Source organism: Lytechinus variegatus, chromosome 4, assembly GCF_018143015.1.
Source record: "Lytechinus variegatus isolate NC3 chromosome 4, Lvar_3.0, whole genome shotgun sequence".
Taxonomy (NCBI): Eukaryota; Metazoa; Echinodermata; class Echinoidea; order Temnopleuroida; family Toxopneustidae; genus Lytechinus; species Lytechinus variegatus.
Genome location: NC_054743.1, coordinates 22262366 through 22278534, shown reverse-complemented (window position 1 = coordinate 22278534; position 16169 = coordinate 22262366). Strand labels below are relative to the sequence as shown.

Sequence of the window (16169 nt, the reverse complement as noted above, 5' to 3'; positions counted from 1 at the left end):
TTCCTGAAGAGAAAATTATGACATTGATGGATTTCCATATACTTGAGGCCCTGGGGTATGTTTCATAAGATGCATCTATTGTAGATTTGCCATCATTGTAACTTCCATTAAAACCTTGATTATGATTAAGTGCTGAACCTTAATTACTTTAATAGTTGCCATAATGGCAAAGTTACAACAATTGCAACTCCTTATAAAATGGACCCCTGGTGACCATATACTACTAACTTGGTAAAGGCTTGTATGTCAATGCCAAGTTGGCTTGGTGCTCTTGCCCGTAACCTATCAAGTCTTGTCTACCGGTTTCACATGGCCCCGTAACACAAAACTTTGATTTGATCACACGGCTGATTTTTAGGGGCTAATCACATTGATCGTTACGTGCTATCAATCACCTCAGTCATAAGATCGATTGCTAAGCTTTAGTTACAGGCCTTAGAGTGAACTACCCTCAACATAAACCATGAAGTGGCATATCCCAAAATCTCCTGATTCCATACCAAATCTCATGAGTACAACCTTAATACTCAGAATTGATCTGCTGCTAAAGGGGTGCAAATCTTTACCCCTCTGCCGACGATGGGATCATGACGTGGTAGCCGGTGGTGCACTCTTGGATCTTGCAATGTTGGGCATTTCTGCTTGGTACCATGCCTCAAATTCCTCCACTGCCATCCCGACAACCTTCTCTCGAACAAACTGTGAAAGATATAAGAGATAATTATGTTACCATTTAGATTGCCAAGAGAAAGGGACCAAACACTTTATAGAGGTAAATGCAGCAAAGCATCAGACACAGGATTTATATTTTAAAAAGGCTATCTTCCATTACCGTGCATGTATAGTCAAACCCCATAAAGAGAGCGCTTTGTGTGGAAAGAGAACCATCTCTCGCATTCAATATACACAAATGACACGTTACGCCAGCTTGTGAATATTCTCTCTTGTGGACTTACAGGACTGTGTTATTTCTACACTATACGTATCTCCTTAATTATAGAGAATGGAATTCTTGATTTTTTTCTTTTATGAAAGACAACGCTAATGAGAGATAAAATTGAAAATGACTCTTTTTGAAAGCAACACTTCACAAATGGTTCTATGGTTATTTCAAGAAAAAAATGGGAGGGATGAACAATATGCATGAATATTGGGTAAGGCATCAACAATCACAATTGAGAATGTCTTGCAGAAACGTGAATCTACATGTATATAGGCAGTTCCAATTTCATGTAAGGTTAAATTATGTAAGGCAAACAGCAATCTCACCTCTATGGCAGCACTAATGTCCGGTGAGCAGATCTCCCAATGCCTCAGACCAGCTAAGACATTGAGAAACTTCTGTGGCGTGGCTTTCCTACTCTCAATCTTTCCAAGACTCTGTAGTTTGTCCAAGATGGCCATGCAAGGTCTGTCGTTGTTGATGTCTGCAGGAAGGTTCCGCACCAACTCTTGATACCTGTGGGCAGGGATAAATGGAGAGTTTACATTACTCTATTCCGTTCATAATTTAAAACAAGTGGAATGCCTCTGGCCGTCTCACCTGCATCACGCAGTTCAATATAGCAGCAGTGCTGACTTTGAAAACTACTCTAACTCGCACAAGATGTTTAGTGATACATGGTTACTCTTATGTCCACTTTTTATGAACTAGACCAATAAACTTACAGAGATATGATGGTTATTCAACAAAAAAACCCAACATGGCCAAAGTTCATTGACCTTACATGACCTTTGACCTTGATCATGTGACCTGAAACTCGCACAGGATGTTCAGTGATACTTGATTACTCTTATGTACAAGTTTCATGAATCAGATCCATAAACTTTCAAAGTTATGATGGTAATTCAACAGATAACCCAATTCGGCCAAAGTTCATTGACCTTTGACCTTGGTCATGTGACCTGAAACGCGCACAGGATGTTCAGTGATACTTGATTACTTTAATGTCCAAGTTTAATGAACTAGATCAATAAACTTTCAAAGTTATGATGGTAATTCAACAGATACCCACAATTCGGCCAAAGTTCATTGACCCTAAATGACCTTTGACCTTAATCATGAGACCTGAAACTTGCACAAAATGTTCAGTGATGCTTGGTTACTATTATTTACAAGTTTCATGAATCAGATCCATAAACTTTCAAAGTTATGATGGGAATTCTACAGATACCCCCAATTCGGCCAAAGTTCATTGACCCTAAATGACCTTTGACCTTGGTCATGTGACGTGAAACTCATGCAGGATGTTCAGTGATACTTGATTAACGTTATGTCCAAGTTTCATGAACTAGGTCCATATATTTTCTAAGTTATGATGACATTTCAAAAACTTAACCTCAGGTTAAGATTTCGATGTTGATTCCTCCAACATGGTCTAAGTTCATTGACCCTAAATGACCTTTGACCTTGGTCATGTGACATGAAACTCTAATAGGATGTTCAGTAATACTTGATTAACCTTATGGCCAAGTTTCATGAACTAGGTCCATATACTTTCTAAGTTATGATGTCATTTCAAAAACTTAACCTCAGGTTAAGATTTGATGTTGACGCCGCCGCCGCCGCCGTCGGAAAAGCGGCGCCTATAGTCTCACTCTGCTATGCAGGTGAGACAAAAATGACAATTTTTCTAGTTTTACTCAATCTACACTACCAAAAGAATAATGCAGTCACTCAAGATAAGACCAATATTTAAATAATTCAACACAATCTCTTTACATTTCTTTTTAAACAACAAAGATTTTCATAAGATGGAGGGGGGGTCGTTATAACAAACCAAGGTAAAGAATGGTTATAGGGGCGTTTTTCTTGCTTCTGTTCATTCCAGATAACTTTTCATATTCAAACCAGTGGTAATTTCATGGGGGCTTTATCAGAGGCTAAACTTCCCTTAAATCATTTGATTTTTTTTTTGCTATACAGCAACAATCCCCCTGCATCAACCTCTGGTAGTACTACCCTGCCGTAATATCAGCCATGTAAATGATAGGACATATTCAAGTCTCAGTGTTATCCCTTTCCAGGTAGGAAGTTATTCTTTGAATACTTAGTGCCAGATCAGAATAGCTAAGCTAAAGTCATAGTAATAGTATGCAGCGCTAAGAAACATTGTAAAGCACTATACAAGTGATATAATTACAACCAGTACTGATCCACAGACTCACCATTTACTTTCATCTTCCAGTTTTTTCTTTCGTTTATTTTCTTCCGCTAGCAGTTCATCTTTATCCTGCCCAGCCTCTTTGAGCAGGGCCAGTTGGGAGCTGATGTGGACATTGGTTCGGATCGACTGGAACTTATTCTCACTCCTTTCAAGTCGTTTCCTGGAAAGGTAGAAATAGTAAAAGTTTGTAAAGTAAAGTCACAAAAATTCAGAAACCTATGGTAAGTGGCTTTATTAGTAATAATGAACTGTTAAAACCACCTAATAGAGATGAAATGTGACAAACCTGGCAGGTGTTTCGTAAAGTTATAAAATTACCTAATGCACGACTGGTGACCAATTATTGTGCTCAATATTCCCTAGTTAGCTGACTTAGCAACTAAGAACATGGTCCAATTGTGCATAAAATATTGCGTAACTGATTTCTGACTGTTTACATGGTTACTGTCCAAAGAATGAAAACTTCACATCAATTCATGAAACAGAACGTGAGAGAGCATTCGTCAGACATCATTATTGACAGCAACCTCTTGAACTCATTACAAGCAGTCAAATGGGGCAATCCCCCCCCAAAAAAAAAAAGAATTGGACAAGATTTTGTTAATTTCACTCACTTTTCCATAGCTTCTAGCTTGTCATGAAGCATGAGAGCCTGATCTTCAGTGACGTCAGCAAACTGGGTTCTGAGTTCCTTGGCTAGATAGAGATGCTTTCGGCTTGGAAAGATGGGCTTGAACTCTTGGTTTCTTATTGGAGCACTGAAAAATACAATCATTAAAGGTAAATTGGAAGAGGGGAATTAAATTGAAAGAATTTCACTGCTTAAATTCACACTTGCATATTATGCCTTCTTTTAGGAAAATTTCTTGGTTCTCCCTTCCTTCCAATAACATGTGAAAGGTGGAATACTTGTCAGAAAAATATGGTATATGTTTGTTGAAATTGACACACTTTTTAAAATGGGAGCCTTGGTTCTTTTTTTCTAATGGAATGCATTACAATAATTGCATTGCATTTTGAAGTGGCACTCATTTATCCTCATCAGTGTTTCTCAACATGTTGAATTTTTTTAAATTTGTGTCCCTCCTTTTATGATATCAAAAAATACTGCATCTACAGAATTTTCTATATGCCTGTAAGAAAATTTTCACAATAGAATCCTACATAAAATTGTTTTATCTTATCTCCTTTAAATAGTTTCCAATATAGCCAACCATGGTTAGAATAAGACTTTTCATACCTTTGTGATCTATGTAGTTTCCTATTAGTAGAAGCCACCCATGTGCTAACTTGTCTCTCCCTTGGTCTTTCCTGCTTGTCTTTCTCCTCTAGGTCTTGTTTCTATGAAGAAGAAGAAGAAAAAAGAATAACAACGATGACCGAGGATGTCCCATTGATAGGCCTCATAGCCCATTTCACTGGCCTTAGATGTTTTTTGTACCATTTTTAATATTCCCATCTGTGCTATAATACATTATGTGACACCTCGATAGATCCTTAGCATTTGATTGGTTGTTTGATATCGATCATTCAGACCATTTTACAATGATGTCATCGACCATGCAATTTAGGATCCATTCATTGTTCAATTTTGAAACCATACGATTTTATCCAATGTACGTGACACAAGCAACAATCAACAGACCTAGCTTGCCCGGCATAATATTGTGCATCGAAATTGATAATTTTCCTATGAAAAATAATCTAGTTTAAAGTGTCATAACCAAAGAATGAATGTTCCTTCATTCATGCAATAGACAGAATACTTCATTCAGTAAAAGATGAAATGAAAAGATCCATTCAACTCAGCTACGCATCGTTGAATGAATCTTTTCATCTTTCACCTCATGAAGTATTCTGTCTATTGCACTCATAAACATTCATTATTTGCATATTATTGGGCCTCTTTTAAAAGTGGCCTTACCCTAGAAATGTCAAAATTCAAAGCCTACATTTGTAAATGTCACACAAAATAAGTTTGCAGCATGCAATAAATCTGCATTGCACGATAATGTCACTTTATGATTTCAAAAGTTTACCCCGAGTAATCTTGTCTCCCAGTTTGAAACCTGTCTGTTTCATGCAGCTCCAAAAGCAGTCTTCATTATTGTGATATAAATAGATCCAAGATTGTTCAAAAAAACTTTACAAATCTGGGATTGAACCAGTTTTTAATTACTATACTTTTTTCCCTTTCAAATAACGGGACTACCCCCCCCCCCTTACGAAATAATTTATAGTTTTCTTTCCTTGGTCTATTCTTTGCTATTTTGAACATTATTGTGTTTCTTTGCAAAATGCTATCTGACAATCATTATTTACCATCTAATGATATTTACTATCTCTTTTATATGTATATTGGTACAATTCATCAACATTGAAGAATTTGAGAGTATTCATTCCTTTATCATGAAATGGCACTTACAGATGAAAAAATAAATAAAACATCCCCGAATTGCAAAAACAGCAAACAATGTCATTAATCCAATTGAACTTATCGGTTTCAATGACCATGCATTCTCATTCACTTCAGACACAGGAAACTACATGAAATAATAATTTTGTCCAAGGCAGATTAAATACTCACAGATAACTTATTGACAACTGATCCACTTCTCTTTGACGAAGGGGTCGCTGTTCTTTCACTCAACACAGAGGGAGATCTGTAAGGTATTGAAATATAATGGCAAATAATAAACAAGAGATACTCATAGAGTAATCATGTATCAAATTCTCTCAAAATACAAAATAAGTGTAACAGTTGTCCACTGCAAAAGCAGTCTTGGTTGTGAGAATGAAACATATTATTAGTATGAGGTTTGGTGTCAGGTTTGTAACATTTGTAAACATGTGTATGTCATCTTTCACTTTACATGTATATACAGCTTTCCATGGGAGCATATTGACAAAGACCTTAAGCAAAATATACATGTGATGGAATCATCCATCAAAGTAGTATAAATGCCATAAATATGACCAATTCATTAATGAGATTTAGAAGATAAAACTTGAAATTCTAAAAGCTGAATACCTCACCTGTGTAATTTCCCTGGTGTATCCCCTCCCTGTATTGAAACACTGTCGGGAATTTCAGCCACTGTATAAAAAGAGAAATTTCTCAACATGAGTGCATCACAAAACAATTGAATAAGGCTGCACTTACAACAGTAATGTTTTTCAAAAGAAATATATTGTATCATACTGTCAAATTTACTCATTTCACCATCAGAGCATAATTATAACCTATTACCAAAAGCCCTGAAATACCCTTTTCTACATTACTCTAAAAATCAAACGCACCTCAGTTTTTAACCAATCAGAAGCCTGCATTTAAGACTTACGTACGATACATGTTATCTATGAGTTGGGTTTAAACACAGCATTTTGTCTGCAACAATTTCCAGATCCATACTGCCATTCTCTGACAAAAGGAAGCAACTCTGATTTTTTTCAAAATTATGTTTTTCTTGATTTGGGATTTTTTCTGTATGCTTTACAGGATGCTATAAAGGAATTGCAGCTGCATATCCCTCAACTTCTGAAATAAGCAAATATCTATATATATTTCAAAAAATGACAATGACACTCATTCCACAGATTTGCTTCCTGTTAGTGAATGTTAGCATATACCCTGCATTCAAAAGTTTACTGACCCTTCTTCTAAGTCAATACATCTATATTTCGGTTACACTTCGTAATTCCGAAGGTCCTTTATTCCGAAGGTTCTTAATTCCCAAACACATAAATTGCCTATACCTCGATGTTCATAAATCCGAAAACGAAAAAGGGTTCGTTAATCCGAACATTTGTGGCGTAATTCCGAAGGTTCGTTAATCCGAAAAGGAAATGAGAGTCATAATTCCGAAGGTTCGTTAGTCCGAAAACGAAATGAGGTTCGTCATTCCGAAGGTTCGGTAATCCGAAAACGAAATGAGGTTCGTAATTCCAAAGGTTCGTTTGTCCGAAAACGAAATGAACAGCGAACCTCATTTCGTTTTCGGATTAACGAACATTTGGAACAACGAACCTCATTTCGTTTCGGATTGTCGAACCTTCGGTACAACGAACCTTATTTCGCTTTCGGATTAACGAACCTTCGGAATATCCGAACCTTCGGAATAACGAAGCTTCGGAATTACGAATGTTTACGCTACATTTCTATAATATATGGCAGAATATCATAGATATCTGATATAATTTATGAATCATTCTTACATTTATCTGCAGCCTCTAAGAATGAACTCGCCGTATCTTCAGCCTTTGGCGAGAGAGGGCTTTGGTCAACTGAACTTTGACCCATCGCTGATGCCGCTCGGTTAGCCGTACTATTTGCGGAGAGACGACGCAACGTCCGTGAGAAACCTGAATTTTGAGTGGAAAGCAAGCCTCTTGCCGGGGAACGTGATTTCTGTTTTAAAAGTGAAAAAATTATGAAATGGATTGAAAAATTATTAAAAGTTTCTTGATATATTGAGTGTACAACTACTTTTAGAGATATCAAGAATATTGTTTTACACTGATAGAAAAAAATGTGTTTTCTCTCAAACTGATATCAAAACATAACCAAAAGACCTTTACAGAGTTTTTAAAGAGGTGTTTATTGAATTCACCAGTCAAATTTAATTTTAAATGCCAAAAACTTTAAAAGTTATGATTGACAATAGTGGCAAAAATTATTTTACAAATATGCAGCAATAAGGATTTAATCTCTTTGTGGAAAATATGCATATGACAAAGAAATATTTACATTCCATCACAAATGAATCAAATGTAAATGGTAATAATCAACAACAGCAAAAATCAAATGAGGACTCCAAGGAAGATAGAAAAAAAAACATCCAAACAAAACCAAAAGTTTGTCACACCTCTCAAGAAGAGTATAAGATTGTCATAAGAATAAAAACAAATCAATATTAGTGATTGATTTGACAAACACATAAAAGAGGTGCATGCAAGCAAATAAACTGAGACGATTCAAGCATACATCAAATACTTAAACATCAAAGGTAAACAAAAGATGCCATAAACAAACCCATTAACACATTTGAAATATTAAGTTCATGCACTAGAAAATAATAGAAAAATAAGAGTAAAAATAATGTATTCCCCAGCTAAAAGTACAGGTAAACACAATCAAACATTTTTTTTTTTACTAAACTTCAGTGTACATTCAGTGCCCAAAGTCCTTGATTTATGACTCTAATGGACCATTGTAGACCTTAATAGGGTCAAAAGTAAATTTGATTATACCATTTACAAAGATGTTTCTGAAGATATAACATACTGTACAATAATAATTGATGTTCATGCAATGTGACAAACAAAACTAAACATCAACCGAATGGTGTGCAAAGCTAATAGTTCATTTAAACATTTTAAGCTACATGTATCAGTATCAATGTGCATGCACATCTATATCACTTGATTTAATAATGAAATGACCAATTTTTCCCAAATCTTGCCCCAATTCCATCATATTTCCCAACAAGTGAAATGATGATTTATTGCAATGTTTTATTCAGATTTTGAAAATAATATTTGTGCAAAAAAAGTACACATAGATTCATTCATACAGGTAGAAATAAATCCCACACACAAGAAAATTGAGAAAACAAAGTTGAGAGAATGAAAATTACCTAAATATTCAGCATCAGAAGTATGATTTTTTTTGTATAAATAACTCAAAATAGAGTTTGGGAATCTGGGGCCTGTTTCATACAAAAATGTAATTTAACAAATTTGCAATAACATGAAATCCTACAATCTGATTAGCTGATCGTATAAAACATGTTTTTTTTTGTATTTTGTTTTCATTTTATCAATAATTGATCATAGTCACTCACAATAATCAATGCAATCATTTCTACAAATCAGCCCTACAATTGCCAACTTTATATTTATGTTACAGGACCCAGTCTTAATCAATTGCTCTTTTTTCACCATCTCAATCCTTGGTACCAAACGATTTGAGAAGGAAAAGAAAATGCAACTTGGATGTAAAAACTCTTTTGGGAAAGAAGTTCAAACTAAATTAGGAGAATACCATCACAAAGCAAAACAGATATTATAATTGAAAGTTATCAATCGTTGAAGTAATTGTTAGTATCGTGCAAAGAAAACCAAGTCTTGACACATTCACAGAAGAGCACAAAACTCATTTTACCTGAAATAAATTAGGCAAGCCAGCCTGTTTGGGGGGGGGGGTGGGTTCAAAGAGAGGAAAGCAGTGGAGAATGGAATGATACATGAATATACAATGGGAAAACAACATGCAACATGTATGTAACACTGAAAGATAATGACACTTAAAATTACTATAAACTTATTCGGGGGGGGGGGGGGGGGAGGGGGATATGCGAGACAAAGACACATACATACTAAACAATTCTCACATATATACTAAATGATATTCAGTACAAATAAATATGGAGCATAGCAAAATGAGCTATGGATTAAAAATTAAAATATTTCATGCAGTAATCACATAACAAATATCATTACTAGCATTTTGTTTTAATTCATGCAATATGTACTTCAGGGTAATCTGTAAAATTTACTATTGAGTAGCATAAAAATAAAGAGATTGAAATGTTATGAACTCATCCATTTCTATGAGGAAAACAAAGGCATGGAACAGAAAAACACAATCATTCAAGCACAAAATAAACTTGTAATAGAAAAGAGTATTTATAAACATCTCTACATTAATGAAAGGGAAAAGGGTATGAGTGGAAGAAAGAAAATGACCCTTACCAGATGACCAGCACCCTCGGCCGATATGAAAGCATTCCATCTCGTGTCTAAAGCCTTCTCTTTTCTTAATCTCTGGACAGTGGTTTTACAATATGATCGGTTTTCCATATCCCTGCAAACAAAAACAATGATGCAAAGATAAAAGTACATGTAAGATGTACTGTACAGTATGTATGTTAAGCAAATGTTGACTGAAAAGTATTATTATACATGTACTAAAATAAATTAATGTAAAACAAGGTGGAGTTGCACTGCCTTTCAAATTTTTGGCAATCGATGTTCCAGATTCGTATCATTCTCTTAAAATTAGTTTTTAACAGGCCAATACAAGGAATTGCTTTTATCCAGCACAATGTCTTTTGGCAGGAGGCTACTTTTCAACTTCTCTTCATTTAAAACTGAATTTCGGATTGTGCCCAACCATAATTTACTTGGGCGTTTTTGGAAAAACATTACAAAGGTAAGGGTAAATTGAACAGAACAGAGTGTGCTTAGCAACACCAGTCCCAGTCGTAAGTGCCTTATAAATGTTATGTATTATTATTAAATTGCCCTCAAAATGTTAAAAAATATATATATATTAAAAAAATAACCCATGTACAATGTGTGAACAACCAAAGATCTTAACTGCTTTGGCTTTCAATGAAGTATAAACTGTCAAGAACAACGATAGGATAAATTTGAACTATACAGAAATATCAAATTATATTTTTAAACCACATTTTTTCACTTTTTTACAAGGGGGGCTGCTCCTTACCTATATTTAATTTTCCAGCATTTACTGATGGGCTCCATAGCAGCAGGAGGCTCTATCATCATAGCTTCTAAGATCCAATTCACTGAACACATTTGACGAAATATGGCTTTCCTGGATAAATAATAATAAAAATTATTGTTCAGGTATAACATTAGGAAATGTGAAAGAAAATCAATGTTTCTTATGTTATCTTTCATATACATGGATGAAGATCTTTTTGATGAGAGGTATAGATGAAAGTATCTTTAAATGCTCTTATACTTCAACTATAAGAGAAAACAATGAAGATATATCACTAAAATCTTCAAATTGAACAGTCATATAATAGTTATACATACATTTCTACTTGCAAATATTTGTTTCCATCAAAATATTAATGGATTGTTATGGAATGCTTTCACCTTCCTCAAATAGCTTTTTTGTAGGCAATACTTGAATTAAAATGAATCATGGGGCCAAGGGCGAACTAATGAAGAATTGTGGCTGATTCAAGTTGATCTTAAATTGTGAATGCAGGAGTCCTGGAGGGCCATTCACAAATTAGATGAAAAACAAAAATATTATACTTATTTCATCTCACTTAAAATTCATTTCGATTTCAGTGAATCATACCCCAGGTTACTTTCAAATTGACGACATTGAATTGAGTCAATTCTTTTTCCCATAATCTGGAAACATACTTACTTGTCTGTTTCATCCCCGTCTGGATCAATATTGATGTTCGTATGACAGGGAGTGTAGGGGCGTGGCGGTTCCACCAGTCGCTTATTCCGCCTCCTCTTGGTGGGTGACGACGCCCCACTCAGGATGGATTTAGATGGGGTCGTTGCCATGGCAGTGGTCATCATGGCGGTGGTAGAGAGGCGAGTTGTATCCCCCTGCTCTGTTTGGTTGTCGGGGACCGTACTAGCTGCATCACTGTATAGAAATAATAATGATGATAATTATATGTATGACAATCACAAATTTCATGATTACTAACAGCAAAAAAAAGAAGGCTGTACTTGCAAATAGAAGTATAGAAAAGAATCTTGATATTGTTAAAGGAATTGCATCAAAATGATAGCCAACTAAATGTTTCACATATTTCATGACGGATAACTTGACCAAAATATTTATTATTCTTAGAGCATGAATTTTGTTTCTTACACTGTCATCAATGCTATCCTTTTTTTAACCCTAAATAGACTGGGCTATTTCGACGCCTAAGAAGACTGGGGGGGGGGGGGCTGATTCAGCCCCCCCTTATGATCTCGGCCGTCGATCGCGCGATCGCGACGAAAATTGGCACACGCGTTACCCATGGCATTATCTACAAAACTATAACATCAAATTCTGCAAAATATCTCATGTCTCATTAATTATGCTAATTTATGCGTAAAATCATAAGTTTGCTCTAATTAATAAAATAATGCCCCTGAAATGCTAATTTTTGTTTCACATACTCTAGATAGGCATTTGATCAAATTGATTTTAAAAAAAATCAAAATCACATTTATTTTCTTATGTATTCTATTGTTTTCTAAATTTCTTATGTATTTCTTTGTTTTTCGACTTTTTGTTTTTTATTGTTTTTTCAATGGAAATTGTCGGGGACTTTATTTTGACCATAAAAGAGATAAAATTAATTGATTTTAGGCAGTAAAAGGAAAAATAATGATACATTTATGAATTTTGGCTAAGAACACTATTTGCATTGGATTTGTACACAAATTCACGTTTTTGAGTAATTTTGGGTCTGCATGCACTTACGAAATGTTGCGTAATTTTGGAACCGCGTACCCGGGGGTCACAATTTTGGTCTCAAAAGTTGCGCGAAACTTGAAAGTAAAAAGTCAGTGAGCGACGCGGTCAAAAAAATTTGCGCTGCAGATTTATCGCGAAAAATGTCAAGGGGGGGCTGAATCAGCCCCCCCCCAGTCTTTTTAGGGTTAAACTGATGTCAATTTCTTTCAAAAAAAAATATCTCACTGCTTCACATCTATTCATGTTTTCCTCTTCCTTTTTTTTCATTCTTTTCATTTTTTCCTTTTCTTCTTCCTCATCATTCTTTCTTCTCTTCTGTCACTTTTTTATGATAGATTTCTTGAACCTTTACTTAATACACATGATATACTTATGAACTAAATTATATTTCAATTTGAAATCAATGGAATGGAGGGAAAAGGGAGCTTCACAATAACCTTCCAATGTAAGACCCTTTGTACTTACAATGCAAAAGACACCTCTTTTCTGCTCTCTGCACCTTGATTCATATAAACACTGAAAAATAAACACAGAAACACATTAAACAGGATGTTAATGACTTTATCTTTAAACCCATGGAGAACCAAAAGAAAACTGCAATAAATTAAAACACATCTACTGCATAATCTAATACCCATAAGCTGAAAAGCAAACATGAATTTTCAGATGATAATGATGCAAGGTTATTGTGCAACAAAGGCCGTGTTTGCAGTACACAGTAGCTCATTTAAATGTCGTTCAAGTCACTGGTGGATGCAGGGAGGGGGGGGGGTGGCAAAGCCAGCCCACCCCCCCCCCCCCCTTGAGAGGCACAATTAAAATTTTTAATATAAAAATGCTGTTTAAACAGAAGTGTGTGCCCTCCCTTTTGAAAGTGAAGACCTTTTTTTATGTCAAATTTTTCCTCAGGGAAAATGTGTCCCCCCCCTTTGGAAAGTCCTAAGTATGCCCCTGGTTAATATGTCAATAGTGAGTTAGTAACTCAACACAAATTCACTAATTTTTGGCATTGCTTTATATGTTTTTAACCAGTGCTGCGTGATATCACATTTCAAGTTACTCCCAGTATTGTCACCACTGGTATAGTCAGCCCTAAGGAAAGAAATTACAAGGGGCCTGGGGTAATTTCGCCCCCAAAATACTTAAGAGCCCTGAAATTCCCCATTCTCTGCAATGTTGAATCTTATCTAACATTGGGGGATTAGACAATCCACAGTGAAAAGTAGCCCCTGAAAAAAAAAATAATTGTCAGGTCAGCCCTTGAAATAGTTCATGATCAGTAATTTCATAGTATTTCCTCCTTTTTTGTGTAGGCCTATGTTTCGGGGTAGATTTTTTTATTTTTAATGATAGCAGCAGCTGCAATGAACAGTAAGGACAGTCATTTTATACACTTTACTATCAATTGTATTTGTACCGTCTGCGCTACCCTTACATGTAGTTGACAAAACTCAATATCAAGCGCATATTTTTTTTCATATTGTGATATTTTCATATAGCTGTAATATGAATCTTTGGCCTACCTAAGACTTTCTTCCTTTTCTAACTCTTCATCTGTCTCTCCTTCATCTGATACTTCCACAACAGCTGGTTGCCATTCCTTCTTCCTTTGTTCTTCTTTTCTTCTTCTTTCATTATGTTCTGCATTCACCTGCATTGTGAATAACAAAACAAATAACATTGATGAAAATAAAGATGGCCTCTACAAAAATGGATTGCATTGCAATTTTCTTTTCTCCACCTATATGCATCCATATTGGAAATCACAAGAAAAATTGATTTCTAAATGGATCATCATAGAAGATTAATAGCTTTTGAAGTACACACACAAACATATGTTTTAAGCAATTTGGTGAAAGATCCTACTTGGAAATGGGAATTTTTTTCCTTCTTCTACTCCTGCAAATTACACTTTTTATTGAACCAAATAGAAAATTAACTGATGTTTCATTACAACCACCATAGATTATATACATGGGGCATGGCACTTCAACTTCTTTAGATTTTTCACCACAGACAAGGTGGGGCAAGATGACCCTCTCCTACAGGCTACTACCCCCCCCCTCAAAAAAAAGTCATAAAAGACATGGCACCCCCCCATCTTTATTGCCACAAAATATGTTTTTAATTCTAAAAACAGAAAAACAATAGAATAATGAGAAGGGAGACTCACCCTCAGTTCTTCTTGTTCTCTGATCATAGTAAAGACCCCATGTCCGAGCTTAGCCCATTTCACCATTACTCTGAAAAAAAATAAGAAGAAAATGCACAAAAAAAATATCAGCATCAATATTCCCTTGTCCTCTAGCAAACCAAAAGATTCTTTAATCATAGGCAAATTTGCTCTCTTGCAATCAGATGGAAAAATTTAGGAGCTAATAACAGTTGTCATTGAAAATCACTTATAAATCACTGCCCTGGTGGGCATTTAACAAAGCATCGTCAGAGATTTTCAATGAAAAATTTGGTTTCAGTCAATCAGTTAGGGCTCTTGAGGAGATGAAAAAAATTGCTGGAATCATAAATTGAAAAAATTGAAGAGTTTCAATGGCAGTCTGTAATAACCCCTGATTACAAAAGTATTTTCAACTTCAAGTATGGGTACTGGTAGTCACCCAAAATTACTATATGAAATGGTGTTCAAGTGAGTATTTCATTCAATATCTTTACAATATAAGTCAGAAGGAGAAATATCCCCACATAACAAGCCTTTTATCAGGCATCTTAGCACCATTCTCCTTCACAAATTTCCTTTTTTTTTAAATCAGACAGATCTATGCGAGTCTTTCTGCAGATTTGAATGGCCATCATTGATTAAAACTGCCAAATCATTTCATGAAGCACTACCCAGTAGTCTTATGGGGTGTCGCTGCTGTCGCAAGAAACTTGCGATCAATTGCAAGTCAATTTTTGGTCCCTAAATCAATCATATGTCCTGCAGTTAATTGCAAATTAGTGATTGATTTCTAATTTGCTCCTTGAAACAAGAAGTTTAATCTGATTTGCTACAGCTAACGTTGATCTATCAGTTGTAAATTGCAACAGAATATTTGCAATTGGTCGCAAATATTTTCTTGCAACACAACCTAAATCACATACCTGCCAGTAGAAACTTCCTTATGAAGTGATTTATGGTTCTTGTTGTTCCGCCTGACGACAAATTTGTATGGTTTGACTGCATCCGCGCTCTCCTCCTCCCCGTTTCCACCTTTACCATCTTTTTTCCTGTCATCCTGCTTCTCACTGGAAACTCCCTTTGACTCAGATGTTGAACAGTTCTAGAAAAAGGGAAATTCATACAAAAAATACAAAATGTGATAATATGAACAGGTTTTTAACTTGCTGTGCATTACTTATCTGGGCACCTCATATTACAACTGGCACATACATGTAGGCCTATTGGCCCGAATTCACAAAGGTAGTTTTGAAAACCCACGATTGAGTCCATGGTTTATGCAGATTTCCTGTATAAATTACGCTTCATTTACCGCCTATCGGGCGCGTGTATAAAACATGGGCAATGCTGATGCGCGCATTTGTCACAGTGCGCCAAATTGACGCCTGTTACCATGGTTAGATACGCTATTTTATTCATGAGTCCACTGTTTGAAGAGTGGACTCATGAATAAAAACAGAGGACTCATTCATAATGAATGTGCCAATTTTCATGCCAAAGCAGCTCTCAATAAACCCATTGAAATAACAAATTACTTATGTACGTCCGAAGTGAATAACATTTCAAAGAT

General features: G+C 35.4%; 1 protein-coding gene across 1 annotated transcript; it reads right to left on the bottom strand.

Moving 5' to 3' along the window:
* Window positions 1–537: 537 nt before the first annotated feature.
* On the bottom strand, window positions 538–15674 carry LOC121413632 (coiled-coil domain-containing protein 60-like). Its single transcript, XM_041606539.1, has 15 exons — window positions 15523–15674; window positions 14597–14666; window positions 13947–14074; window positions 12889–12939; window positions 11362–11595; window positions 10678–10788; window positions 9921–10032; window positions 7383–7575; window positions 6204–6264; window positions 5755–5830; window positions 4408–4508; window positions 3782–3925; window positions 3169–3327; window positions 1270–1459; window positions 538–699 (listed from the first exon to the last, which is right to left on the bottom strand). Exons 2-15 carry the CDS (start codon window positions 14660–14662, stop codon window positions 586–588), a joined length of 1740 nt encoding a protein of 579 aa, XP_041462473.1. The 5' UTR covers window positions 14663–14666; window positions 15523–15674; the 3' UTR covers window positions 538–585.
* Window positions 15675–16169: the final 495 nt, after the last annotated feature.